The following is a 27,912-nucleotide window of genomic DNA, read 5'->3' on the forward strand; positions in this document are numbered from 1 at the left end:
TTGAAAACGCAACCCAAATTTGAAAGTAACACACCATTAATTATTGGGAGAAGAGTCCACGTGGTCAGTTGTGGCAACATTATGGACCAAAAATAATTAAATAATAATAAAAAATAAAATAAGAGAAAAGTTTACGAGGAAGCGGTGATGGACAGATGTTAAAGACTACATGGGCCACTTGTCAGTTGTCAACAAAAAATAAAAATGACAAGGCCCTGTTTGGTTTGAAATATAATTATAATTAGAAATTTACTTTATTCTAAAATTGCCAGCTCATCCAACACTTGCGACTTTTTCTGTCGTCCCGAGAGACACGCTAATGTCCTCACATTAATCAGGCAAGTTTGAGCCTGTAAATGCTTACAGCTATTTATTTTTAAATATTTTTAATAAAATATTAAAGATTCTTCATTAAACTTTGAGACAAGTTTTTATTAAAAAAAAAACAAATTATTGTACTCCTTCAATTTTATAATATGTTTTAATTAAAAAAATATACATTTTTTGTTTTCAAATTAATTATTTTATATGTATGTAGTCTATATAACATTAAATATTAATTTGGCCAACAACTTTTACTTTTAAGAAAATGAGAATATTCTTTTACATTTAAAATAATATCACTTTATTTTTAAATAAATTTATTAAAATAAAATGTACATCTATTTATAGTCCTAACTTCTAATGCTTCTTTAGAATCAATTCCAGTCCAAAATAATGATTTTGTTTATGATATATATTTTATGTATTATAATATTTTTAACCTATGTAAAATATTTTCATATTTGTTAATATTTTATCAATGATAAGTAAATCGATTCAAACTGAATAAAATTTACTAATTGTTATACAAAATAACAATAATATATATACTTGAAAAGGTATAATACATGTATTTTCTCTTAAAAAAATATGACTATATATATATATATTCGAATAAAATTAACCAAACAGGACGTATCTTTTATGTGATTGAAAATAATGTCAACTTGAGGTTTATAAATTTGATAAAAAATAGTCAAACATTTTGCCACTTGCATGATTTTTTTTTTCTCTTTTTGTACAAAATTTCAAATGCTACGTGTTGGAACATGTTGAAGTTAGGCAAAAAGTTTATATAGTTCATTCAACTTTTAATAAAGTGATTGAATAATCTAGTAATTTTTAAAAGAGAACAAATAAATTATATTTTTTTCTATTTTATTTAGCATGCCAATTTTAGTTAAACATAATCAAGACAACAATTCAACCAGTAGCTTCTAATATAATATTAACATGACGATTTTGATAAAAGAAAAATGAATGCTTAAATTTAAGGAGGGGTTGATCTCGAGAAATAAATTTACTTATTTTTCATTCTAAATAATACATAAAGAAAAGTTATATGTGTTTTTTAATGTATTCATTTGATATAAGGGCGCATTTGATGTAGGTTTTTTAAATAATTTTTATGAGTTTTTTTTTTTAAAACCTTTGTTTGATAAGAAATATGTTTTTATCTTTAAAATTTAAATTTAATAGAAGTAAGATATTTTAATGATTTTTAAAAAAAAATAAATATATAGAAGAAATAATTTTCGAAAAAAAATCAAAAAATCTTAAATATTGACTATCAAACTAGCCCTTAACAATATTTTTTTATAAAACACTTCTTATTAGAAAAATAAATTTTACTTAATTGGAAATCAATAATTGTTATTGTGTTATAAAATTTATAATGGTCCTTAATATTGTAATATCTTATTGTAAATAATTTAATTTAAAGGGTTCCTATTACATATATTTTTTTAATTTACTCCACAAACATCTAAAATTGTTTTAAAAGGTTATCAAATCGTTAATTTAAGTTGAAATAGATAAAGATTACTCATATATGTGGTGGATTTATTTATTTTCTCTAAGTTCTACTCCAATAAAAACTTGTCTGTTTTGAGATGATGCATTTAAATTCATTTTCAAATAATGCACTACCATCAAAGTTGTTGCAAAACTGAACCATTCAAAATATATTGTAGGTTTCATTTTATTTCATTATATCATTACGTTACAAATGTTAATAAGTAAAAATAAATTTTAAAAATAGTTTATATCTTCTTCTTCAAAGATTTGAAAAAAAAGAACATGCCCTATTCCATCATTTTCTTATACATCAATTTCAATATAATTCTAAATATATTTTTACGTTTTAACTCTTATTCTTATAGCATAACTAAATAGTCGTCTTAATTTGCAACATTTGAAAATGAAACAGACAACGAGCTGTGTTGTTAATTGAAAATTAAGCTAAACAACTTATCTAATAATGGTGACGAGAATTTTGATTATTTTAATAACTCAAATCTAAACAACTTATTTTTAATCCTCATATCTTTCCTTACATCATTTATTTTATCTTTTATTTTATATAGTAATACAATTTAAATATTTTAAAAAAATATATCCCCACTTGTTCAATATCATCACAACTAATTATTTTTCAAATAACTCAATTTATTTTTTAAAAAAACCTTCTCACAGTTTGACCTATGGATATTAAATAACATATTTTTCACTCTTTTCTTTATTTGAAAGTAAGTTGAAACTTGGATGTGTAGTAGTAGCCTAGTAGGACTGATAGGTACATTGAATCTTTTCATGTCCATATATATTAAAAAAAATAAACTCAAAAAATGTTACATTTTTATTTTCTTAACAACTCTTTGCTGTGACAGTTAGTTAGAATCAATAATTATGTCCGTCGCCAAATCCGGCCGCCGCCCGCCATGGGTTGGCCTCAGCGCCGCCGTATGGATCGAAATAGCCGCAGGAAACTCCTACACTTTTCCTCTATACTCCCCCACTCTAAAATCAGTCATGGGTTTCACCCAACAACAACTAACCATTCTCGGCGTCGCCAACGACATCGGAGAAAACATCGGTTTACTTCCTGGAATCGCTTGCAACAAATTCCCACCATGGGTCATTCTATTGATCGGCGTTTGCGCTTGTTTCATCGGATATGGCATCCTCTGGCTCGCCGTTAGCCAGACTGTCTCCTCTTTACCTTATTGGCTTGTAAGCAAATCTTTCTATATATATGTCTGATCTGAAAATATTAAATTTGAATCATCTGATATGGGGATTTCTTAATGAATTCACAGTTATGGATTGCACTTTGCATTGCTACACACAGTAGTGCTTGGTTTGGAACGGCTGTTCTTGTAACAAACATGAGAAATTTCCCTTTAAGTAGAGGAACTGTTGCTGGAATTCTTAAAGGATATATTGGCATAAGTGCAGCTGTTTATACAGAAATCTATGATATGATTCTTAATGAATCTGCTTCAAATTTACTTCTATTCAACACAATTGGAATTCCTTTCATATGTTTACTTGTTATGTATTTGATCAGACCATGTACACCAGCTTCTTCAAGTCAGGAATCTTCAGTCCATGGTCATTTCATCTTTGTTCAAATCGCTAGTATATCTCTCGCGGTTTATCTTCTCACCACCACAATCATAAAAGAAGTTATGAGTGTAAGCAAACCTCTTTGTTTCATGTTTATCGCGATAATGGTGATTCTTCTGTTGGCTCCTGCTGTGATTCCGATTAAAATGACGTTTTACAACAAGGGTAATCAAATTAGTACTGAATCTGATGATCCTCTGTTGGTAATTCCTTCTTCTTCGGAGACGAATCTTGGGAGCTTTTATGAGGAAGAGGAGGAGGTGTCGGAAATTGATATGCTTCTTGCTGTTGGAGAAGGGGCTGTGAAGAAGAGAAGAAGGCCGAGAAGAGGAGAGGATTTCAGGTTTAAAGAAGCTATTGTGAAAGCTGATTTCTGGCTTTTATGGTTTGTTTACTTCTTTGGAGTTGGTTCTGGAGTGACTGTACTGAACAATTTAGCGCAGATTGGCGTTTCTTTAGGACATAGCGATACGACGATTTTGTTATCGCTATTCAGCTTCTGCAACTTTCTGGGCCGTCTTGGAGCTGGAGTTGTTTCTGAGCATTTCGTAAGGTCGAGAGCGATTCCTCGTACGGTTTGGATGACTGTTTCGCAGACGGGTATGATTGTGGCGTTCTTATTATACGCGTCGGCTCTTGATGGGACTCTTTATGCTGCGACAGCCTTGCTCGGCGTCTGCTACGGGGTTCAGTTCGCGATAATGATTCCTACTTCGTCGGAGCTGTTTGGGTTGAAGAATTTTGGGATCATTTTCAATTTTATGCAGATTGGGAATCCGGTTGGTGCATTTCTGTTTTCGGGTTTATTGGCTGGTTATTTGTATGATTATGAGGCTGCAAAGCAAGGTGGATCAAGTTGCTTGGGTGCTGAATGTTATAGGCTAACTTTCTTCATTTTAGCTGGTTTCTGCGGTTTTGGTGCTGTTTTGAGCGTAATTCTCTCCATTAGAATCAGGCCAGTTTATCAAATGCTTTACGCCGGAGGCTCTTTCCGCTTCAACTCCGGCCATTGATCGATCAATCAATGTCCTATTCTTCATGTAATGTAATTGTAATATATGTATGTTAATAAAACAAGCAAAATATTGCTTAGTAATTGACTCTTGAATGTGTTAAATTCAATATTAAAGACAAGAGACAGACACAAACACAAACATTCTAACCATACAACCTAAAAAGCCTCATGTGGGCTTCAAGTTTTGGAACATGGCATCCCATTTGATCCCATCAACAGAATTCGACAAATATGAATCACTGTCGGTTTTGTGGTCAATTTCTTCAGCATAATCGGTCACTAGATGCTGATCGAGTTTCTGATCGTGGGTGCAAACCGAAGAACTCAGGTGTTTGGCCAGAGGTTTTCTGTTTCTCAGCCCACTCTTTGACAGCCATGACCAAGGCCAATTCATGCCCATTGTGATTCTTTCTTTTATACATAAGAAGAAAAACTAGCTAATTTATAAGGCTGAAACAGGGAAATCAAATCAATCTAGATTGTTTTGTCATGTTATTGCCATCAATCACGCCTTCAATTAATACTTAGTTAGGTTAGAGTTATTTGACTGACCACCCTTTGACTATACACAGAAGAATCGTCTTTTATATTCAATATAAAAACTCGAGTGCAATAAAAACACGAGTCTAAATAAATTCAAAACACAACGAGATTAACCATTTAAGAGCAATGAAAACATAAATAAAGAGAACTCTGGTTGTTGTTTTTACTTGATACTCTGTTTCTCAATTGTGATATGCCAAATACTCAAACAATGACAAATATCTTATCATAATCAGATCTAAAATGAAGAAATTAAGAACTTACATTGATCTAAGCTTTCACTGTAACTTACCAGATCGAAAAATGGCAAACTTTGAGAACTCAGAAAAGGAATAACGAATCCCATTAATCTTCAACAGCTGTTCAATTAAACGCTTAGCGTTTTCAGGATCAGAGCTCTCACATTCAATCTCATAGTTAGTTCCAAAATTATAATGCGTCTCATCGATCTCTATCGTAAGACCATTCCAAATAAACACTTGTCTAACATTCTTAAACCCTCCCAAACAAACAAGTCCTCCGATTCCATATTCATCCTTCACTCTTTTCAGAATCCTCGACGAATCTACAGAAAGCAAACGCCAGGGTTCAGCAATTGAGGCGCGTGCAATTGTAGGGTCAATTGGCTCTTCGTCTTCTTCGACACGGCTGATTCCTTCGGAAATTGTGGGCTTGGCTTTTAGGGATACGATGCAGGAGGAATCTACGCTACCGCCGTAGAAACGGAGGCGGAGGACGGCGAGGTTTGTGGATAGCTCTGCGGCGGTACCGTCGAAGAAGATATTCTCTTGGAGGAGGACTTTGGAACGGAATGGAGATAGGATGTTTGAGATCTTCTGGTGGGAGATGGCGTCGAGTAATCTTAATTTGACTTCAACCTCCATCGGAGATAGTAATTTTCTGAGCTTATTCGTTGTTGTTAGATCGGAGAACCGCTATTGACGGCGGCGAGAGGTGGTGCTCAGTCGTTTCTATAAGTTTTTGAGTGGTTGAGCTGAATAGAAGAACTGAACTTTGGATGACATTTTTTAATATAAAAAACACAATTCTTTATTTATATTTTTATTTATTTATTTTAAGAACCTCTTCTTCCACTTATATTCGGATTATGAATAATTACTTCCAAGTTAAACATATATCCCATAAATACACTTAACCAGATGAATAAAAATTGTCGTTTAACCGCTCGAACTCAAGACCTCTAATGTTGGGTTATCTAATTTTTTTTATTATTTGTTTATTAGAGGTCGAACTTGGATCGTTTTTATAAGATGGTAAATTTGAATTGTGTCATATGAGGTTCGAACTATTAAAATTTTAATATTTGAGATTTTTTTAAAAGAACAAAATGTCCGTTATATTATATTAACGTATTATTTTCATTTTCTAATTAATTTATCCTGTTTTTAAATTAAATAATATTTTAGAGACTTCTTTAATGGATTTTTTTTTTTAAATTAAGTATTATTTGTGAGGTTTATAATAATTTGTGGAATTGGTTTAGGTGTCTTGAAAATAATGTGTAAACTAGGGAACTATTTGAAAAAAATTTGAATATAAATATAATTTTAAAAAAACTTAATAACTACCTAACTTTATGTACGTATTTATATTTTAAATTGAGTATATTTTTGAAATATTCTTAAATGAGAGAATTTGTTTATAAAAATTTGATAAATTAATTAAGAAAAAAAACTATATTATATAAAAAAGACATAGAGACTTTTATTGTTCGTTAAAAAACTTTAAATTAAATCTCTTATTTCACTATTTAAAAAATTTTAAATTAAATCTCTTATTTCACTATTTAAAGTTTGAACACACAATTCAAAGTTTGAATTATAAATATCAATTGAACCAATATAAAAATAAAGTTGGTTTATATTCTGGCCCAACCCATTACTCACGGCCCAAAATATCTAAGCCCACCCTTTCCTTTCCTTTTATTTATTTATTTATTTATTTATTTATTTTTTCCTTTCTATCTCTTTTGTTTCTTCAGATTCGCTCGCTCGCTCGCGCCTTCACTTCTTCTTCTTAGTCTTCATTCATCAGTTTCAGTCTTCAGACCTCGGCAGACTGTAGTCGGCACGACAATCAGTACGAGGTAGCACCGTCGCACGTCTCAACCTCACCGTCAGCCCTGATCTCTGTCCCAGCGGTCTAGCCTTCGTCGAGCTTCCAGCACCGGATCCAGGTACCAATTTTGACTCTCAGATAGCATTTTGATTCTTGCTAGTGAGTTTCTGGGCTCCATTAGCCATAAAAACTATGTTTTTTGATTCATTGTTGAATCTTTTTATTTTTCTTTAACTGTTAGTATATTAGGTTAGTAAATTTAGACTACTTAGTAATTAGTAAGATAGTTTATGCTTATACTCTAAGGAAAAAACAAATCATTTTTATTATGATACCAAGAATATAAAGCAGTTGATCTATGAAATTGAAACAAGTAAAACTCTAATACCTAATCAGTAATTAATTAAGTAACCCTAATTGGGATACATGTTATAGGTCTCTGGGGCTTTTTTTCTGTTTAGTTTGGAAATTCTTGTTTTATTTTACAAATTCCCTGAAACCTGTGTTTGATGTCCTTGGTGATCCTCAGATGGAGGAAGAAGATAATTATGTGGAATATGTACCGGTTACAAAACGAAGGGCTATTGAAGCTCAGAAGATGCTTCATCGTAAAGGGAAATCTTCTACCCTTGAAGATGAGTTGGAGACGGAAAAACTTGCTGAAGCTAAGCCTAGCTTGTTGGTGCAAGCAACACAGTTGAAGCGTGATCAACCTGAAATTACCCATACAGAGCATCTAGTACAACAAGAAAAGGAGATGATTGAGCATCTGTCTGACCGAAAGACACTAATGTCTGTTCGTGAATTAGCCAAAGGGATAACTTACTCAGAAGCCTTGTTGACAGGATGGAAGCCGCCTTTAAAAATTAGAAGGTTCCCTTTAAAAGAATGTGAATCCATTAGAAAGCAATGGCATATAATTGTTCATGGTGATGATATCCCACCACCAATAAAGAATTTCAAGGATATGAGATTGCCAGAGCCTGTTTTAGCTAAGTTAAAGGAAAAAGGAATTGTCCAACCCACACCTATTCAAGTCCAAGGACTCCCAGTGATTTTGTCTGGAAGGGATATGATAGGGATTGCTTTTACTGGTTCTGGAAAGACATTAGTGTTTGTGCTGCCGTTGATTATGGTGGCATTGCAAGAAGAGATGATGATGCCTATTCTTCCAGGGGAAGGGCCTTTTGGATTGGTCATCTGTCCTTCAAGAGAACTTGCTAGGCAAACATATGAGGTTGTTGAAGAGTTCTTGATCCCGATGAGGGAGTGTGGTTATCCGGAGTTGAGGCCTTTACTTTGCATTGGTGGAGTTGACATGAAGTCACAATTAGATATCGTGAAAAAAGGCGTGCATATAGTTGTCGCCACTCCAGGGAGGTTGAAGGACTTGCTTGCCAAGAAAAAGATGAGTCTTGATAATTGCAGGTATTTTATTTTTTTCATACTTTGTATGTATTTAGAGCTTGTTTGATATTTAAAAAAAATGCATCTTGAAATAGTGGATTATTTGGGTTCATTGACTAAAATATCCTTTGTATTTAAAATTTTATAAAAAAATAAATCAGGGTTGGAGTTTGTTTGATGAAGGGATATCCAAATAACCCAAGATTTGATTCAAATAACCTCATTCCCATCATCAATCTCTGTATCATTCAAATGATCAACCAAAATATAAAATGATATCTTAGCCATCTTAATGCAAACAATTCACTTTTCATCAAATAATGTTTTTTTTGTTCCATTGGATTATTTCAAAAAAGAAAACTACTTCAAACAAGCCATTGGTATTTTAGTTGCTGATTTGATGATGATGATGAAGAGATAATGGGTTATTTAAGGCTGTAGTGTTGTTCTTGATAGTTTTCCTTTTTTGTTTATTTATAGGTATTTAACATTGGATGAAGCAGATAGGCTAGTTGACCTCGGATTTGAAGACGATATAAGAGAAGTATTCGATCATTTCAAAGCACAAAGACAAACACTTCTATTTTCTGCAACAATGCCCACAAAGATCCAAAACTTTGCCAGAAGCGCCCTAGTGAAGCCAGTTACAGTTAACGTGGGAAGAGCAGGAGCAGCAAATCTTGACGTGATTCAAGAAGTGGAATACGTAAAGCAAGAGGCTAAAATCGTTTACCTTCTCGAATGCCTACAGAAGACTCCCCCACCCGTTCTAGTATTCTGCGAGAACAAAGCCGACGTGGACGATATTCACGAATATCTCCTGCTGAAAGGAGTGGAAGCGGTCGCGATTCACGGAGGGAAGGACCAAGAAGAGAGGGAATACGCGATCGCGTCGTTCAAATCGAGCAAGAAAGACGTCTTAGTAGCGACTGATGTCGCTTCTAAGGGTTTGGATTTTCCGGATATTCAGCACGTGGTTAACTACGATATGCCTGCGGAAATTGAGAATTACGTGCACAGGATTGGAAGAACCGGGAGATGTGGGAAGACTGGTATTGCGACGACCTTTATAAATAAGAATCAAAGTGAGACAACGCTTCTTGATTTGAAGCATTTGTTGCAAGAGGCTAAGCAGAGGATACCTCCGGTTTTGGCAGAGCTGAACGATCCAATGGAGGATGCGGAAGCTATAAATAGCGTGACGGGTGTTAAAGGTTGTGCTTATTGTGGTGGGTTAGGTCATAGGATTAAGGACTGTCCTAAGCTTGAGCATCAGAAAAGTCAGGCCATTGCTGGGTCTAGGAGAGATTATTTTGGATCTGGTGGTTATAGAGGGGAGATATAGAAGATTACTCAGATGTTGCCTCCTTTTCTTGCTTTTACTATGTTTGTTGTACTGTTTTTTCTATTTTTATTGTTCTTTACAAGTTTTAAATGCTATGTTATTTTTTGGATTAAATTTGAATAGGATTAACAATCATTAGTGAGGTAAAGTCAAAATTTAGCCAAAGTTTTCAAATCTTCCATTCTATAATTGATTGACCAATCTCCTAGAGCAAGACAAATAAAGGAAACCTATAATTGTGAAATCAAGCTTAAAGGGTCAACAAAATCTCTTTTATACAAATATTGACATATTCTATGTTAGTGCTGCTTGTAGGCGTAAGCAAAGCTGTTAATATCTCGAGTTGACTCTTAAAATCTTACGATTTCACATGAGGTTAACGATTCTGATTTTAAGTAAACTCTTAAATAGGTAAACTCTTACGATTTTAAATTTACGGTAATAAGATTTTACGAGTTTACGAGTTTATAAATAATTTCGATTTTACGATTATATACGATTTTACGTTTAAAAATATATTTATATTTAAAAATTAAAAAATAAAATTATTATTTTTCATATAAATTATTTAAAATAATTAATTTTGTAAGTATAATTTTTTATATTATTATTTATTTATTATTATTATTTAATTATTTTAATATTTAAATATATAAAATTAAAAAAAAATAATTAAAAAATACTTAATTATATATATATATAAATAATAATAATATATAACTATTATTTTTTAATATCAAACTCTTACGATTTCAAGTAAACTCTAGATTTTACGAGTTTACAACTAGTTAACGATTTTACGTAAACTCTCGATTTTGACAGTCTTGGGCCTGAGTCGTCCTTGCACGGCTCGGCCGTTCTTTGAGCCCTGCGGGGAGAGACACTTTGTGCTTCATCGTAAAATAGATTGGTTATTTTTATTTTAAATAAAATTGTGAAATTCATACAATTTATTATTTAATTTTATGATTTTATATAAATAAAATTCACTCAATTTGGAAACACTCTAAATTTTTTTTTTTAAATTTATTTATTTAATATCTTATACTGATATTTATTTAGATTAAATAATATTTTGAAATATATTTTATTATGTATATATATTAATAAATTTATATTTATATATTCAAAACTAAATTATTACTTATTGAAATAAATAAATTTATATAATTATAATTTATTTATTATTTTTTAAAATTAATTTTAGATTTAATTATATATATATATATATATAATAGTAATATATAATTCATATTTTTTAAAGTAAATTTTTAATGATTAAAATAAAATTTAATTTTACTAATTAATAAGTTCTTAGCAATTTTAAATAAATACATGATTTTGACTCAATATAATGTTTATTTTTTTTTATTAAGAATGTACTTTTCATTTATATAAATATTAATGAAAAAATAGACTTCATTATATATAGAAACAAAATCAATTACTGACAAATATGATAAAAAAAATAAAGAAAAATATTTTTTTTTACAAAAAAAATAAAAGAAAAAAATTATTATGTCTGATAAAAAAATTAGAGTTAGATGGATAAATTAGAAATTGTGTTGTTAAAATAATATATATTATATATATATAATATTTATTTAAATATTATAATTTTAATAAATATATAATATAGACAATTAAATAAGAATACCTGGACCAGGCCTTAAACCTACGATTAGTTGGCTTGGCTACTTATCATTGTTTTGTAAAAGAAAGGGGGTTTAGGGTTTAAAAGAAAAACATTTTCAGTCATCCTTCTTCCGAACTAGGTCAGAAGAAATATCAATAAAAAGGACTTCCGCCTCCTTTTTTTTACTCTTCAAACTCTCATAGCCTTAGAGGGTTTCGACGTCGGCACTTCTCTGAATCTTAAAACTCTAGTCTTGCAAGGTTCAAGTTTGCGGCCTGCACTCAATTCAGCATTCCAGGTATACTTTCAATCTTTCTTGTCTTCAAGGTCTAATGGGTTCTCGTTCAGTAGTGTTTTTACATCATCTCGCAAGACTGTGATCAAATAGTGTTAGCTGATGACCTTTTATATTGGTTATAGTAACATTCTATGAATCTAACATCACTAAGCGGAGGATGACTTGTGTTATTTCCTTTTTATTCTTAATTTCACAAAATGGGTTTGAAGAATATGCACCCATATGAATTGGAAGCATATTGTAGGTAATAGGAAGAATAAGATTTTTCAGGTTTTATGCACTCTACTGCCCTACAAGAGCATCTTTTTGTAGTTATCTTATTTTTCTAAGTTTGTCATGTTTTTTGTTCGTGATTGCAGCATCAATGGTTGTTAAGGGCTTCAATAAGAAAAAGAGTCCCAAGGCACAAAAACCCCTACCCAAGAAGAAGCTAAAGGATGGGCCAACCACCCTACCCAAGAAGAAGCTAAAGAATGAGCCTATTGTGACAAAAGTAACAAAGAAGGATGATATTTTAAATGATTCAGATAGTTCAGATGAAGAAGTTGACACATTTGAAATGTTCAACGGAGAAGGAAGTGCATCCGGTTCTGAGATGTCTTCTGATGGGGATGATCCAATGGCTGACGATTTCCTTCTAGGAAGTGATGATGAAGGTACTTTTTAGCATGTTTGCTTATCAATTATCCTTTCTTCCTTTTCTTGTCACTTTAAACTCTCGTGATTAATACAGTAGATGGTGAGAAACTTTGGTGGTATATATATATAGTGTATATATTGTAACAGATGTTGAAAAGAAAGGAACCCATTATCTTGTTTTATTTTGTTGTGTCAGATAAGGGTTCTGATGATTCTTCTGATGAATCTGACATTGAGGAAAAGTCAAGAGCCATCGATGAAGAGAGGGAGAAAGAAGAAGAAGATGCAGATGCTGAGTTGCAATTGAACATTAAGGAAGAAGCTGACGAGTTTAGATTGCCAAACTCTGAGGTCTTCTTTTTTTATTCTTATTTTTGTCTAATTTGATGAATGCAATTAATTGTTTAGCAAAAGATATTTAGTTGAATGTTACTTCTGTATGGAACAGGAGGTGGAGGAAGAGACTCAGGGACCTCCTAATCTGCAAAATCTTCAGAGAAGGATAAAAGAGAGTGAGTTAGATGCTTTATTATAACATTACTTCAATTCCAAGCAATTAAATTATATCACACATAATTGATTTCAGTTGTTCGAGTGCTTTCAAATTTAAAGTCCTTGAGACAAGAGGGTGTATCAAGGAAAGATTACGTAGAACAACTTAAGAAGGATCTAGGATCATATTATGGGTACAATGAATTTTTGATTGGAGTTCTGGTTGAGGTAATTTTAAATCTATTTATTTTTCTTGTTGCAGTCTCTAGTTTCTTATAAGTTTTTAATAAAGGCATTGTTTCCATGTCACAGATGTTTCCTGTTAATGAACTTATGGAACTTATAGAAGCTTTTGAAAAACCAAGACCTATATCTCTGAGAACAAATACTTTGAAGGTATTTTTTTGTTTTTATTTTTCTCTCTTAGGTTTATCGAATGTGTGATTGACCTTTTATATTTTAAATGCAGTCGCGTAGAAGGGATTTGGCTGGTGTTTTGTTGAACAGAGGAGTAAACTTGGACCCTTTAAGCAAGTGGTCAAAAGTAAGAATTTATTTTAATTATATTTTATGATTTTTCTTTGAGTTGCGTTTGATTGGCATGGAATTTAAAACATTCTTTACATTTCCAGGTTGGGTTGGTTGTATATGATTCACAAGTTCCGATTGGTGCTACACCTGAATACATGGCTGGTCATTACATGGTAACCTTTGAGCCAATATTGTCTTTCTCTTTGTGACCATATGGTCTGTTGTTCATATTTTATTTTGTTTGGATCAGAGTTGCTTAGTGTTAACATGCTGTTTGGGAAATTGTATAAAAATTGTCATCTAATTGTATTACTGTTTTGTGTATTTTTTGATCATATCATGTGTGTTTGCAGCTTCAAAGTGCAAGCTCCTTTTTGCCTGTTATGGCTCTTGCGCCAAAGGAGAATGAACGTGTGGTTGATATGGCGTAAGTATTTTTGCTTAAATACTGAAGAATGATCATAATATTTATCAAACCATAATATATTATAAGAGATCTCAAAGAATCCATTACAATTTTTGCTACGATCAGTGCATTGGTTTGTGCTCATCTTTATACACTAATTTTCTGCGTTTGTGATTGCAGAGCTGCTCCTGGTGGAAAAACAACTTATGTAGCTGCTCTCATGAAAAATAGTGGTTGGTGTACAACTTTCTCATATGTTATATTAGTATGCTATTGTTTTCTTCACTCTTATGATCCTTTGCATTACAATTTTCGTTCAGTTATTTCACCAAGTTACAATTTTTTTCTTGGGTGAATTGGTTTGGATAGAAAATAAATTAACAACTTTTCAGTATTGTTCATATAAATATATTGGGCCAATTTGTACAATATAAATCAGGACAAGTAATTTTATGATTGAACAAACCCTTTTATGATGTATATCTAATTTTCCTTTGTGGCTTTTCAACTATTGATAATGTACAAAATGGTTTTAATTTAAACTGGTTTTCAGCAATTTTCAGCTACTGAAAAAGGCCTTAAAGGAGTAATTTGATGGATACAATATCTTGACTTGCGATGATGATTTTCTGCTTGTTTAACGATGTGATGTTTTTTGTTAGGCATAATATTTGCAAATGAGATGAAAGAGTCTAGACTTAAGTCTCTAACTGCAAACTTACAGCGCATGGGTGTTACAAACACAGTAGTCTGCAATTATGATGGACGAGAGGTTTGTTCCTTATTTTATTTCCTTTTCATGTTTTTTATATCTGTACAATGCTCCTTTCTTTGATGGATCACCTGTTTTGATGGATCTTATTATCTTTTCCTTTTATGTTGCTCCTTTCTTTCTTTGTCTATTTATTTCATTTTCAATGCGGTGTAATCTTTCCTCTTGCAGCTTCCTAAAGTTTTGGGACTTAACACTGCTGACAGGGTCTTGTTAGATGCTCCTTGCAGTGGGACTGGTGTAAGCATTTGAACCGAATATCCGTTTCTCCAAACAAGAGCTTTTTTCTGTTTTACTTGATAAGTCTTGTTTTTGTTGCAGGTTATATCAAAAGATGAGTCTGTCAAAACCTCCAAGACTGAAAAGGACATAGAAGCGTGTTCTCATTTGCAGAAGGTATGCATTGCCCTGTGATTGATGTCAAATTGAATAATAATTTATTCTTTTAGTCTCAGAACATGTTTCTTTTTAATTTTTTGTGTCTTAGGCAGTGTTTGATAACACATCTTATTTATACAATCAATTAATTATTAAGATTCTGCTCAAATTAAGCTAGAAAATTTGGATTAGCATTCAACACTTTCATTTTCAGTTTTATAAGAAGTGGCCTTAGTCACCAAAACCAACTTGCCTTCATGATTTTGTATTTCCCTGCAGGAGCTATTACTAGCTGCAATTGATATGGTCGATGCCAATTCAAAATCTGGCGGCTACATTGTTTATTCCACCTGCTCCATAATGGTCCCTGAGGTATGTTTGCTTATTCTGGAAATCACTTAGCTTCTTCTTTCTTCTATCCTTTAGAGACTTATTATATTTCGTTTGATTTTTCAGAATGAAGCGGTTATAGACTACGCTCTTAAAAAGCGTGATGTTAAACTTGTTCCATCAGGCCTTGATTTTGGGCGTCCAGGGTAATTAATTAATATATGGATTACATTTTTCCTATGTATAAAACAGATAAAACACATAATACTGATTAAATAAATCGCATATGCACCAGGTTTGTTCGTTTTAGGGAGCGACGCTTTAACCCATCCCTTGTGAACACAAGACGCTTCTATCCCCATGTTCACAATATGGATGGCTTTTTTGTGGCTAAGTTGAAGAAAATGAGCAATGGTAAGCCAACTCCTAAATCCTCTGATCTTCTACAAGAAGAAGAGGAGGAAGAAGAAGTGGATGAAGCAACTGATATGATGGTTGATGACAACAAAGTTGAGAATGGTATCGTAGAGCACTCTGAACCGAAAAAGAAAGTTGTTGGTAGTGCGAAGTTGAATGGGAGCCTGAAGAAGAAAAAGGATGTAATTGAGGGATCGCATAAAAAGGCAGGTGAGCCTGTAAAGAGGAAGAAATACAAAGCCCCTCCGAGGGAGGAGATCTCGAAAGCAAGGTATATGTTTCTCTAATTCAGATATATGTTTGTCCTTCAATATAGATAGAATTTTTTCTAAGAACTATTTGTCTAATATTTGCAGAGAAGAGAAGAGGAAAGCTATGAGGGATTTGAAGAATAAAAACAAAAGACGCAAGGGGGATGAAGATGACATGATGATTTGAGGCGCATGAGAACTGGTCAATGATGAAAAAACAGGGACTAATGTTTATCGGATCTTCACAATTTTCTATTATTACCATTTTGTTATATTTAATACTTTTGCTGTAATGTCTCAATTTTGATTTCTTATGGAAAGTTGACTTTTAAATTCTTGGACAAATTGTTTTTTTAAATCTTAGATTATTTTCAGTTAAGTAGTCTTAAGAGGAGAACCATTTTTTTAAAATTCAATAGTCATCAAATACTTGAAAATTTTAAGTGTTTTCTCACCCATGTATGGTACTTAAATTTGTTGGGGGTACAAATGTACAATCTCCTAGCTAGCATTATAAAATACTAATTAAAAAGATTGTGCATACAATTGGGTCATATTTTAAATTAAAATAATAATTAATTATTAATACTATATATTTATTATATTATAATTATTAAATTTCTTGTATCATGTTATTATATCAATGTCATAACGTGATAATTTTAACTTTCTTTTATCAATGTTAGAATGTGTTAATTCTATCCTGGATAGAACATCATATTTATTAACTTAAGGTAAGACCAATATAGACAAGCAATCAGGTACCACTACACCAATTGATCTTTGATTTTTATGAACTAACAAAACAAGCAAATATGTGTAATGTTTGATTAAACTAGAAAATAAATTTTAACTTAAAAATATAAAATAAATAAATCTACATTAAACAAGGGGTGTATCTTGGAAAGCAATGAATATGAAAAAATATGGGAATATATTTGTGTATAAACAAAAATAACACTATTTTGTTGATTATTTTGTTGATGAATCGAATAGTAATTTAGTATATTAGGATTATGTATAATTATTATGTTAACATTATTTGACTAAAAGATAAATGTTTTATCACCCTCAAAAAAACTCTAAAGAACTATAAATTGTGTTTTAAAACATAAACCTCGTATCAGCCTTCCAGCCGAACCATTTCGTCAAAGATTGAATCACAAATGATAAAAAATTTGAAAATGACTTCGATCAAAGTATGTTTCCAATTTACAATTTATCTCAAATTATGTCGAGTTTATTTTGATTTATTAACATAAAATATTAGGATTAAAGAATTTATATTAATACTCCAACTTAGATAGGTGGTTGGGGGCGGTGGATAGGAAGGTTTAGTATCTTTGGGTGGTTGGGGGACGGTAGATAACATTTCCATCAATAAATGATTCCCTACCACCATTAAATAAAATATACAATAATGCTAATAATTCTTGAATTAATGCTATCATGTATCCTTTGGCATGTTACAATTTATGTTTAAAATCTATAAATTTATCTAAATATTTTATATGTTTTATTAAATGAATTGTCTTAGAGATCGAACTGCCCTAGTCTCTAGGGCTTGCTAAGCTTACTTAGGATCGGCCATGATCGTGATAATAATGAAGAAGGTTGAGTGCTGTATCGGCCCAAAAACCTAGAGCTAAATTGGTTTTGAGTTTAAATTTTAAATCAAGAATTTATCGAGACAAAGGTTTATTTTAGCTCACTTAATCAATTATATTCTGGATAATATTTTTAAGGATTATGTGTCAATGAAAATTGAAAATTATTTCCTAGTTAAAATTTTTTATATATTTTTATTTAAGAGTATAATATATATTATTAAAATAAATATTTTATTTATTTATTATTTTTATAAAAAAATATATATTACATTTATGTAAAATTAATTTAAAAATATTAATAAAATAAAATATATTATCTAAACATTAAAAAAAAATACATAAAACTAAATTATATAAAATTTAATAATTTTTTCAAATTAAAATTAAGTTAAATATTTTATATTATATTAAATCGTAAAATATTATTAAAATAGTATTTTATAATATATTGTTTTATTACATTTGTAAAAAAATATATTAATTTTATTTAAAATTATAATTTGAATTTTGATTTTTAAAAACACCCTCACTCTAACTATTTTAGTGGAGTTATTTTATTAAATATATAATATATATTTTTTTAAACTTTAATTAATAATTAAAATTGCATAATATATAAATATTTATTTTCAAATTAGGTAAAATAAATTTATTTTTTTAATTAAAACTTTATACTATTAAAATTATATTATATAAATTGAATATATATTTTTTAATTATAGTTATATTTTGAGTGTTATTTAATAGTTTGTTTTTAGGTTGGTAAAATTTGTATGAAAAAAAATATAAATATGGTTATATAATTAATTAAAAATAGTTGGATAATTTATAATATAGGGTTGTTTTGACTTTTGGGAAAATATAGATTGGATAATTAAATAATAGTAATCGGATAGACCGAAACCGAAACACACATCACGAGAAAGATGAGGCATAGTTGACGATACTTACATAGCCATGAATATGATCATCATCATCCCATATTTATTTATTATTGAATCTTCATCTTCATAATCTCTATCTTCAATTGAATTGAATTGAATTCATTCTGAAAATAATAATAATAATAATGTCTCAACAGCTCGAAGAGGTGTTTATTGGATCCATAGATCAAGGAACAACCAGTACCAGATTCATCATCTACGATAGAAATTTACGTATTATCGGATCTCATCAGGTTGAATTCACCCAATTCTACCCAGAAGCAGGGTAATCAATCAATCAATCAATCATTCAATACATAACTTCTCTGTATCTGCATCTATTGATGACTTTTTCCCCCATTCCACAGATGGGTAGAGCACGATCCAATGGAGATTTTGGAAAGCGTGAGGATTTGCATCACGAAAGCCCTCGACAAGGCGACAGCAGATGGGCATAACGTTGATAGTGGATTGAAGGCGATTGGTCTCACGAATCAGAGAGAAACCACCGTTGTATGGAGCAAATCAACGGGTCTCCCTCTTTACAACGCCATTGTTTGGATGGATGTTCGTACCAGTTCTATTTGCAGGTTTGTGTTTTATAATTATTTTAGATCTTAACCCATAATTTGATTTGGATTGAATTATGATAATATAGGAGATTGGAGAAAGAGTTATCGGGTGGAAGGACCCATTTCGTTGAAACATGTGGTCTTCCGATTAGCACTTATTTCAGTGCACTTAAGCTTCTATGGTTATTAGAAAATGTCGATGAAGTTAGAGATGCTGTAGCGAAAGATGATGCCCTTTTTGGAACAATCGATACTTGGATCATATGGAACATGACTGGAGGCGTTGATTTAGGTTTGCACGTTACTGACGTTTCCAATGCATCTCGAACTATGCTTATGAATCTGAAAACACTGAATTGGGACATACCCACTTTGGAAACGTTCAAGATTTCTCAAAAACTTCTCCCGAAAATCATCAGCAATTCGGAGGTTATTGGAGAAATATCGAAAGGCTGGCCAATTGCAGGTCTCCCAATTTCTGGGTGTTTAGGCGATCAACATGCTGCTATGGTGGGACAAGCTTGTCGAAAGGGTGAAGCGAAGAGCACATACGGAACAGGGGCTTTCATCCTTCTGAACACGGGTGAAGAGATTGTGAAATCGAATCATGGGCTTTTGAGTACTGTAGCGTTCAAGCTAGGACCAAACGCACCAACGAATTATGCTCTGGAGGGATCAATTGCGATTGCTGGAGCTGCGGTTCAGTGGGTTAGAGATAGTTTGGGGATAATTGAGAATGCGAGTGAGATTGAAGGACTTGCTTTGCAAGTGGATCATACGGGTGGGGTTTATTTTGTGCCTGCTTTTAATGGATTGTTTGCTCCTTGGTGGAGAGATGATGCTCGAGGTGTTCTTATTGGGATAACTAGGTTTACTAATAAGTCTCATATAGCTCGGGCTGTATTGGAAAGTATGTGTTTTCAGGTGAAAGATGTTTTGGATTCTATGCATAAAGATGTTGGAGAAAAGAATGATAAGGGTCTGTTCTTGCTTAGGGTTGATGGAGGTGCTACTGTCAACAATCTTTTGATGCAAACTCAGGTCAGTGAGTTGAAGATCAAACTATCAATTCAATTCAATTAACAATTCAATTCAATTATCAATTCAATTCAATAATGCTGATTTTTTGGTATGATGTTATGATATGATAATAACAGGCAGATTTGTTGGGGAATCCTGTTGAGAGACCTGCAAACATAGAGACAACAGCTCTTGGGGCAGCATATGCAGCTGGTTTGGCGGTTGGGATATGGAAGGAAGATGATATATTTGGGTCGGGTCATAAAGTGGAGAAACCGACTACTTTTTACCCGACTCTTCCTCAAGAACTAAGGATGAAGAAGGCTGAATCATGGGGTAAAGCCATTTCAAGGACTTGGGATTTGGCTGATCTATCCCTTTAATCTAATTCCTCTTTTTAATTATTACTTTTACTTGTTCATTAGATTGTACTTTCCATATAATAAATGTTGGATCTTTCTTTTCTTTAGGTTACTATGCTCATCTTTTTAATGAATAAATTATTTATTTTCTTTAGATCGTAAAAATATCAAAATCAATGTTGACTAGAAACTCAATAATGTAGATATCAATGGTGGTGTTTATAAAAGTTTGACTTTCATGTTAGTTTTTTTTTAAGAAAAAAAAGACTTTTATGTTAGTTTTTTATATTAAAAATAAATATTAATAATAATATTGATTAAAATTAAATAATAAAAAGTTAAATTTAAATGATTTTTTTTTAAAAAAAAAGTATATTCCTATTAAGATAGTTTAACTAAGAAGAGAACTTTAATTTAAAACACCTAAATAGAGGGAACTTAAATAATAATCCTCCAAAATATATATATATATATATATAAATGTTCAAAAAGTGTCTATACAAAATTTTGATCATTTTAAAATTAATTTTAATCATTTTAAAATAGCTTTTATTCGATAAATTAACGATTATCAATTATATAAGTATATATTTTTTTTTATGTGAAAACTATTTTCTTAAATGATTCATACATATTAGTTAGGAGTAATAAAGTGAGGGGGCGCTTGGTTCAAATAAGGGAATGATAATAGGAATGAGATTAATAGATGCGTGGAATGAGAATAAGTATGCGTATGATTGATAGAAGAGTAGTGTTTGGTTAAGACCGGTAATAATTACCATTACCATTGAAAGTGTTTGGTTTGGTTTAAGGATTATTATTGATAGTATTTTATTTGTACAATAATTCATTTTATACTTAATTTTATATATTTATAATTTAATATACTTATACATTTATTAATTTTATTTATTAATATACTTATATTTATTAATACTCAATTAAAAATTATATAAATTAATAAATTAATTTAGTATATAGTTGTAAAAATAAATAAATATAAAAAAGAAAAATAATTAGTCAAACTAAAATAAATTATTAATAAGTTTGATATAATAATAAGTTTGATATTACATCTTTTTCTCTGTATTATATTTTTATTAATTATTATTATGATTATTGATGTAGTTTGATTGGTTTATATTATAAATTTTAACATGTTTATTTGAATAAAATTAATTTGATAATTATCAATTTATATTAATATATTTTTTGATAAGTAAAAATTTATTATCTATTACTAAAATTAATTAAATGAGAAATATTAAAATTATAAAATACCATGCTAAATAAAACAATTAGAAACAATAAATATGAAGTGAAATTATATTTTTTTTATAAATACGTGAAAACAACCATCTTCCCAATTAATAAAACAACAATTCTTCTATTCTCTTCCTAAATATATAAAAGTATTTAAAGTACCTAATACAACAAATAGAAAATTAACATAAACTTCATGGATTGGAAGATGGTTGAACAAACCCAAGCACATAGGATCGTCTCATATGACTTGGCAACGCGAACATAACTTCCGCTTTCGCAGGGTCCTTGTAGCAAATTTCAACAATTTTACCAACATCCATTTGATGTATACCGATGCTAATTAGTTCATCAATAACATCCTGCATCTTTGCAGCACTTAGAAATTCAGATTTAGATTCAGCAATCAAAGCATTTGTATCAACATTATATTGTGATGCCATTTGGTCACAAATGGACTCAAATTTGGTACTAAAGCTGTCCAACTTTGAGTCAATCCTTTGTTGAAGAGGTTCTAATTTTTTCTTCTTGTGGAAACTTTCCCTTCTCGGTGAAAGTTTGTTTCTTTTCTTGGATGATTTGTTGTTTGATGAAATTGTACGTGAGCCTTGTGAGTGAGAGACGACAACGGGTTCATCTTCACCATCCGATGAAGAATTCACAATCACATTCTTTTGCTAACTAGGATCCATGCTTGCGTCAAATATATCTTCAGCTCCGAGCCCTGTTGCCCTATCTTTACCCCACACCATGTCTAGTTTACGCAAATATGGGAATGTAAAATCCCGCAACCCAATGGCATTTGGGTGAGTCTATACAAAATAAAATAACATAACATTCAGAATATGTAAAAATAAATAGAAAGAACTACCAAAGTAAACGCTCAATAAATAATCGAAGAGAGTTTATAACGTCTTACCAGACACCATTCATCAAACCACTGTTTTTCACATTTGATCTTATGCTCAACCTCATCCCACTGACAACCACTTTGCATACACATCTCCGCAATGGGATTGTACTTGCCTTTAAGATTTTTTATCTTTGATTCAATGTGAGGAGTAACTTCTTTATTGAAATCGGGAATCTTACGCATTATCATCTTACGTAGTTGACCCATGTAATTGTTCTTAAATCCAGAGTCTACTTTCCATAAAGGATCACAAGCTAACTCTTGGAGGGCATCAATCAAAGCATCAACCTCATCATCAGTCCAAAATTGTTTGTTTTTTCCACGTCCACGATAAACAGGTGTAGATGTAGACATCCTACAAAAAAACAATAATAACAGAAAATTGAATACAATATATAAGCTTTATTAAATATAAGTTATAATTACAAAATTTCTAAAATATATGAAAATTTAAAGCACGATAAATGAATTATAGATATAAAAAACTATCAAGTACAAATCATTCAAGAATTAATTCAAATCACGTTGTTGTCATAATAAGCATAAGAAGCAAACACTAATCAACATTATTCTCATTGGATCTAGTGGACCACATGTTATACATATTAGTAGCCATATTATTTCTAAATTCTAGCCACTCATTACTTGGATTAATTTGTGTAATATGTTCTACTTCTTCGTCATCATCACTTTCCTCATCATTGTTCTCTTCTTCTTCTTCTTCAATAATTGACTCTTGTGGATCGACACTCATATATTTGCGAATCAAGTTATGCAAAAGACAACATGCCATTATGATACGAACTTGGATTTGAATGGTAAAGAATGAAGGGGATGCAAGAATCTTCCATCTTCCTTTTAACAACCCAAAACATCTTTCTATAACATTTCTAGCTTTGGAATGCTTCATGTTGAAGTATTCCTCTGGGGTCTCTGGTCGATGTCCATCAAATTCTTTCAGATGATATCGTTGTCCTCGATAGGGAACAAGAAATCCTTTTGCATTGCAATATCCAGAGTCAGTCAAGTAATAACAACCTTCATTGTTGAACAATAAATACATATTGAGTAATATGAAAAAATGAAAATACAATTTACATTGATGAATAAATATATCAATGCAAATTACCTACAGGGACTCTTAAACCATTAGGTCTTGAAATTGCATCGCGAAGTACGCGACCATCATGTGCTGAACCCTCCCACCCAGGTAATACATATATAAATTGCATTTTTGGGCAACACACGCCTAATACGTTTGTTGAAATACAACCTTTTCTCGTGCGATACTGAGATTTATTCTCATTAGGTGGTGTAACTTTAATTAACGTTCCATCTAATGCTCCTAAACAACCCTAAAAATTGAAGGAGTTTATGATTAGCCACAATAGTTAACCTTACATAAACTAATTATTTACTCTATTTTTTATGTATTATAATATTAAAATACCTGAAAACATTTCCATCTCTCATCGCGATAATCCTGAGAGATAGGTTCTGGCTTCTTCAATAAAATTGGATGTAATTTCAAAATTGCATGAAGAACTGAATGGAATTGTCGACTCACAGTTTCTGTACTACGGTAAAAAAGTAGAGAAATTGTTCTACTTTTTTTATGATGGGCCAAGATATATATAAACATTGCTACAACTTCCTCTATTGATGTGTTTCTAGTCGGCATCAAACCTCCAATATCTCTTACCATATCACACAATACTATAAAGGTTGCCCTATCCATTCGAAGTTCACTAATGCATGCCGCATCACACTCTATTGTCAATCTAGCCATCCATATAGTTCGAGAGATTATTTTTTCTTCTTTTGTTTTAATATCACGAATCCTTTCTCGAATGTAGGAACACATGATTACATAAGATTGAACAAATAAAAAGATCAAGATATTGTTTGTTGTTTGTTGAACCAATAATAACTTCTTTAGTTTTCGTTGTTGTTCAGTAATAGGAGGGCGAGCCATTTTCATTAATAATGAAGCTGATGAGAAATAAGAAAAATAATAATATTCAACGATGAGAATCACACAAAACCAATACATATAACAAAAACAACATATATTAACTGGTAAAATACTCAAAATATATTAAATCACACATAACAAAAATAATTTATATATATCTACTCAAATAAAGGAAAATCAAATTATATCTACTCAAATAAAGGAAGATCAAATATATCTACTCAAATAAAGGAAGATTAAATATATTTACTCAAATAAAGGAAGATCAAATATATCTACTCAAATAAAGGAAAATCAAAATATATCTACTCAATTAAAAAATATAACCTGGGAACTGAGAAGATGAGAAGATGAGAAGATGAGAAGATGAGAAGATGAGAAGATGAGAAGCAGAACCTGTCAAAAAAAACATGGAGAAGAGAAGAATAGATAAAAGATAAAAGATAAAACATAATAATAATAATAAATAATAATAATAATAATAATAATGGAGAAAGTGGACGTAGTAAAAGGGGGAGTGGAGAGAGATTGGAATGGGTTTCATTCCGCCCAATATTGAGGGGATTGAATGATTCCCGTATACTCGGGAATCAATTTACTGTTCATCAATTAAAACCACGTACCAAACATCTATATTTATTCCTTTTCCCATTCCAGAGTACAAAAACCACGTACCAAGCACGCCCTGAGTGAATTTGAGAGGTAGAATTTAGGAGAGAATGATTGTTACTACATTGGCTAGAAGATGATAAAGAGTGAGAGAAAGTAGAGAGAAAAAATTTGATAATTTTTCAGCAAATCAGATTGCGATTAATTCCCTCTCAAATTCTCTCCCAATCATTTTTTTCTTAAATCTCCCAATCATTTTTCTTAAAAATATAAGAATAATTTAAACACATCAAAATATTACACGAAGAAAAACGACCAATTTTTCTGAATGAATCTCACTAAACATAATAACAATAACATTATGAATGATACACATCATACGACTACGAACATATAAATTTTGACGATTTCTTTTCAATTAAATAGTTTACCATAAAATAATTTGGATGATAACCAAAATATGTAAGCCTCCCATATCACCTATATTAATCCAAAATTTTCAACAATTACCCAAAGACTCTAACATTACTCAATGAGTCACAGTAATACTTCATAAAAAAAACTCCAAATATTGGTCACTCATCGAAAATGCAAAAGTAAGTAAGTTGTCGATTCAAGTTTCTCGTGACACATACGACAACGACTTACCATAATAAAACATTTTTAATCTATAAATTATCCATACAAATTTCATCGTGAATAACACTCTATCTAAAGAACAAGATATTGAATGAAATCTTTAACTCCTAAATTTCTCATATAAAAAATCATATGAAATAATTTTAACGAACAAATTGTAACAATGTCCTACATACAAATTATCAATGTCTTACTAACGTTATATACTTATATCCTGAATTCTCTATATTATTTCATCCATTTTTATATCTAATTCGGGCGGATAGGGAGATGTCCTTATTTGTTACCTTATCAATATGATCAATATTAATATTATGTCAGGCGGGCCTCCCCCAACCTTAAGATAATTATATATATATATAATTGACAAGTAACTCTTAATTCAATTAGTCAAATCCCGGCCTCACCTTTAATTTTAAAAACTAATTCATAATTATTTTAATTTTATTAAAATAATTAATATTTTATTTTATATTAACAATATTTTCTAATATACAAATATTTATAATATTACATAAATTTTAATTAATATATAAATAAGATTTATTTATATAAATAAAGTATAAAAAATATATATATAATAATGTAAATCATATAATAATATTATTTATTTTAAAATTATATTTATATAATAATTATACATTATTTTTTATTTATTTTAATATAATTAATAATACAAATTACAGGGTAAAATATAAAAATTAAAATAATAATAGTGTTTTATATTTTTTAGTTTTAAACTATTTCAAAATTTTATAAAAAAAATATAAATTAATATTAATAAACAAGTTAAAATAGTTACATTGGTTTGGTTCGGTATTTAAATAAAGAATTTGATATATTATTTTTATATGCATTAATATTCTATAATCGTAATCTCGAGTGTCTATTCACTTGATAATATGTGTCTTATCACGTTTTTGTATTTTTGTTCTTATTTATATCTTTTATTTTTTTTTATATTCTCATAAAACTAGGCTGAAATCTATTAAATTAGATTTTCATATTTTTTTATATAGTTAGTTTCTTATGAATTTGTTTTTTGAGTTGCATTTGATGAAAAATTTATTGGGAATTACAAGTGAGTTGTCACTTTGCCTACAAAGAAGAGATCAAAATATAGTTCAAGCCATGTCATTGATTGCGAGTTCGAAACATCAATTACAAAAATTTAGAGAAGATGGATGACATGATATTTTGGATCAAGTTAACAGTTTTTGTCAATTACACTCGATCTCAATACTTGATATGAATGAGCATATGATAATTGATAGCAATGGTAGACGGAGAGGAAAAATGGAATTCATCACTAATCTTCATCATTATCGTGTGGAAATCTTTTGTTAGGTATAATAAAAATTATTTCTTATCTATTAATAGTTATTATTTCTTATATATTAATAGTTATTATTTATTATTTAATGTTAGGTTGTTGACTTGATTATTAAAAAAATGAATAATCGTTTTTCAGAAGTTAATACAGAATTACTTGATTGCATATCATGTCTTCATCCCAGAAATTCATTCTCCCAATTTGATATTCGTAAACTCATTCGTCTTGCCAAACTTTATCCCGAAGATTTCACAGGCAATGATTATTTATTTTTGGAACAACAAATTCGGGCTTACTTATTTAATTTGCGGGATAATCCTCAATTTTCTTCAATTGCAGACTTGGGAATTCTTGCTCAGAAATTGGTTGCAACAGAAAAACATATAGTCTTTCCATTGGTTTATCGATTGATAGAGTTGACTTTAGTTTTATGAGTTGCAACTGCATCCGTTGAAAGAGTTTTTTCTGCAATGAAGACCGTGAAGACTGATTTGCGTAATCGAATGGGAGATGAATGGATGAATGATACTTTAGTTATATATGTTGAGAAATATATTTTCTCAACAATTAAAAATGAGTCAATATTGCAATATTTTCAACAAATAGAATCTCGTAGAATAAATTTGTCTTCTTTTGTACCGACTCATGGACAAAAATAATTTAGTAATTGTGCTTATCAGTATTTTGTAATTGTGTTGATTAGT

At 30.5% G+C, this 27,912-nt stretch overlaps 6 protein-coding genes and 1 long non-coding RNA gene across 7 annotated transcripts; 4 read left to right on the forward strand and 3 right to left on the reverse strand.

Annotated features, from left to right (window-relative positions):
• The first annotated feature begins 2,684 nt into the window (after positions 1-2,684).
• On the forward strand, positions 2,685-4,670 carry LOC124935800 (protein NUCLEAR FUSION DEFECTIVE 4). Its single transcript, XM_047476227.1, has 2 exons — positions 2,685-3,054; positions 3,141-4,670. The coding sequence occupies exons 1-2, from the start codon at positions 2,731-2,733 to the stop codon at positions 4,461-4,463; spliced, it is 1,647 nt and encodes a 548-aa protein (XP_047332183.1). The 5' UTR covers positions 2,685-2,730; the 3' UTR covers positions 4,464-4,670.
• Positions 4,671-5,030: 360 nt separating this feature from the next.
• On the reverse strand, positions 5,031-6,018 carry LOC124935861 (triphosphate tunnel metalloenzyme 3-like). The gene has a single exon (XM_047476294.1). The coding sequence runs from the start codon at positions 5,890-5,892 to the stop codon at positions 5,287-5,289; it is 606 nt and encodes a 201-aa protein (XP_047332250.1). The 5' UTR covers positions 5,893-6,018; the 3' UTR covers positions 5,031-5,286.
• Positions 6,019-7,024: 1,006 nt separating this feature from the next.
• LOC124934209 (DEAD-box ATP-dependent RNA helicase 35) lies at positions 7,025-9,924 on the forward strand. The gene is made up of 3 exons (XM_047474702.1): positions 7,025-7,205; positions 7,617-8,515; positions 8,975-9,924. The coding sequence occupies exons 2-3, from the start codon at positions 7,617-7,619 to the stop codon at positions 9,837-9,839; spliced, it is 1,764 nt and encodes a 587-aa protein (XP_047330658.1). The 5' UTR covers positions 7,025-7,205; the 3' UTR covers positions 9,840-9,924.
• A 1,697-nt stretch (positions 9,925-11,621) lies between these two features.
• On the forward strand, positions 11,622-16,375 carry LOC124934457 (26S rRNA (cytosine-C(5))-methyltransferase NOP2B). Its single transcript, XM_047474995.1, has 17 exons — positions 11,622-11,773; positions 12,133-12,429; positions 12,609-12,763; positions 12,861-12,924; positions 12,999-13,132; positions 13,217-13,300; positions 13,374-13,448; positions 13,537-13,608; positions 13,789-13,862; positions 14,022-14,074; positions 14,504-14,613; positions 14,785-14,853; positions 14,935-15,009; positions 15,271-15,363; positions 15,448-15,527; positions 15,617-16,009; positions 16,095-16,375. The coding sequence occupies exons 2-17, from the start codon at positions 12,138-12,140 to the stop codon at positions 16,174-16,176; spliced, it is 1,905 nt and encodes a 634-aa protein (XP_047330951.1). The 5' UTR covers positions 11,622-11,773; positions 12,133-12,137; the 3' UTR covers positions 16,177-16,375.
• A 2,150-nt stretch (positions 16,376-18,525) lies between these two features.
• LOC124936106 (glycerol kinase) lies at positions 18,526-20,627 on the forward strand. Its single transcript, XM_047476566.1, has 4 exons — positions 18,526-18,808; positions 18,891-19,112; positions 19,181-20,135; positions 20,252-20,627. Exons 1-4 carry the CDS (start codon positions 18,669-18,671, stop codon positions 20,495-20,497), a joined length of 1,563 nt encoding a protein of 520 aa, XP_047332522.1. The 5' UTR covers positions 18,526-18,668; the 3' UTR covers positions 20,498-20,627.
• Positions 20,628-22,281: 1,654 nt separating this feature from the next.
• Positions 22,282-23,016, reverse strand: LOC124936651. Its single transcript, XR_007099138.1, has 3 exons — positions 22,856-23,016; positions 22,806-22,807; positions 22,282-22,765 (listed from the first exon to the last, which is right to left on the reverse strand). It is a non-coding gene; the product is annotated as an uncharacterized LOC124936651 (long non-coding RNA).
• A 192-nt stretch (positions 23,017-23,208) lies between these two features.
• Positions 23,209-24,441, reverse strand: LOC124935642 (putative nuclease HARBI1). Its single transcript, XM_047476061.1, has 4 exons — positions 24,339-24,441; positions 24,103-24,224; positions 23,782-24,007; positions 23,209-23,690 (listed from the first exon to the last, which is right to left on the reverse strand). The coding sequence occupies exons 1-4, from the start codon at positions 24,439-24,441 to the stop codon at positions 23,209-23,211; spliced, it is 933 nt and encodes a 310-aa protein (XP_047332017.1).
• Positions 24,442-27,912: the final 3,471 nt, after the last annotated feature.

This window comes from Impatiens glandulifera, chromosome 4, assembly GCF_907164915.1.
Source record: "Impatiens glandulifera chromosome 4, dImpGla2.1, whole genome shotgun sequence".
Lineage (NCBI taxonomy): Eukaryota > Viridiplantae > Streptophyta > Magnoliopsida > Ericales > Balsaminaceae > Impatiens > Impatiens glandulifera.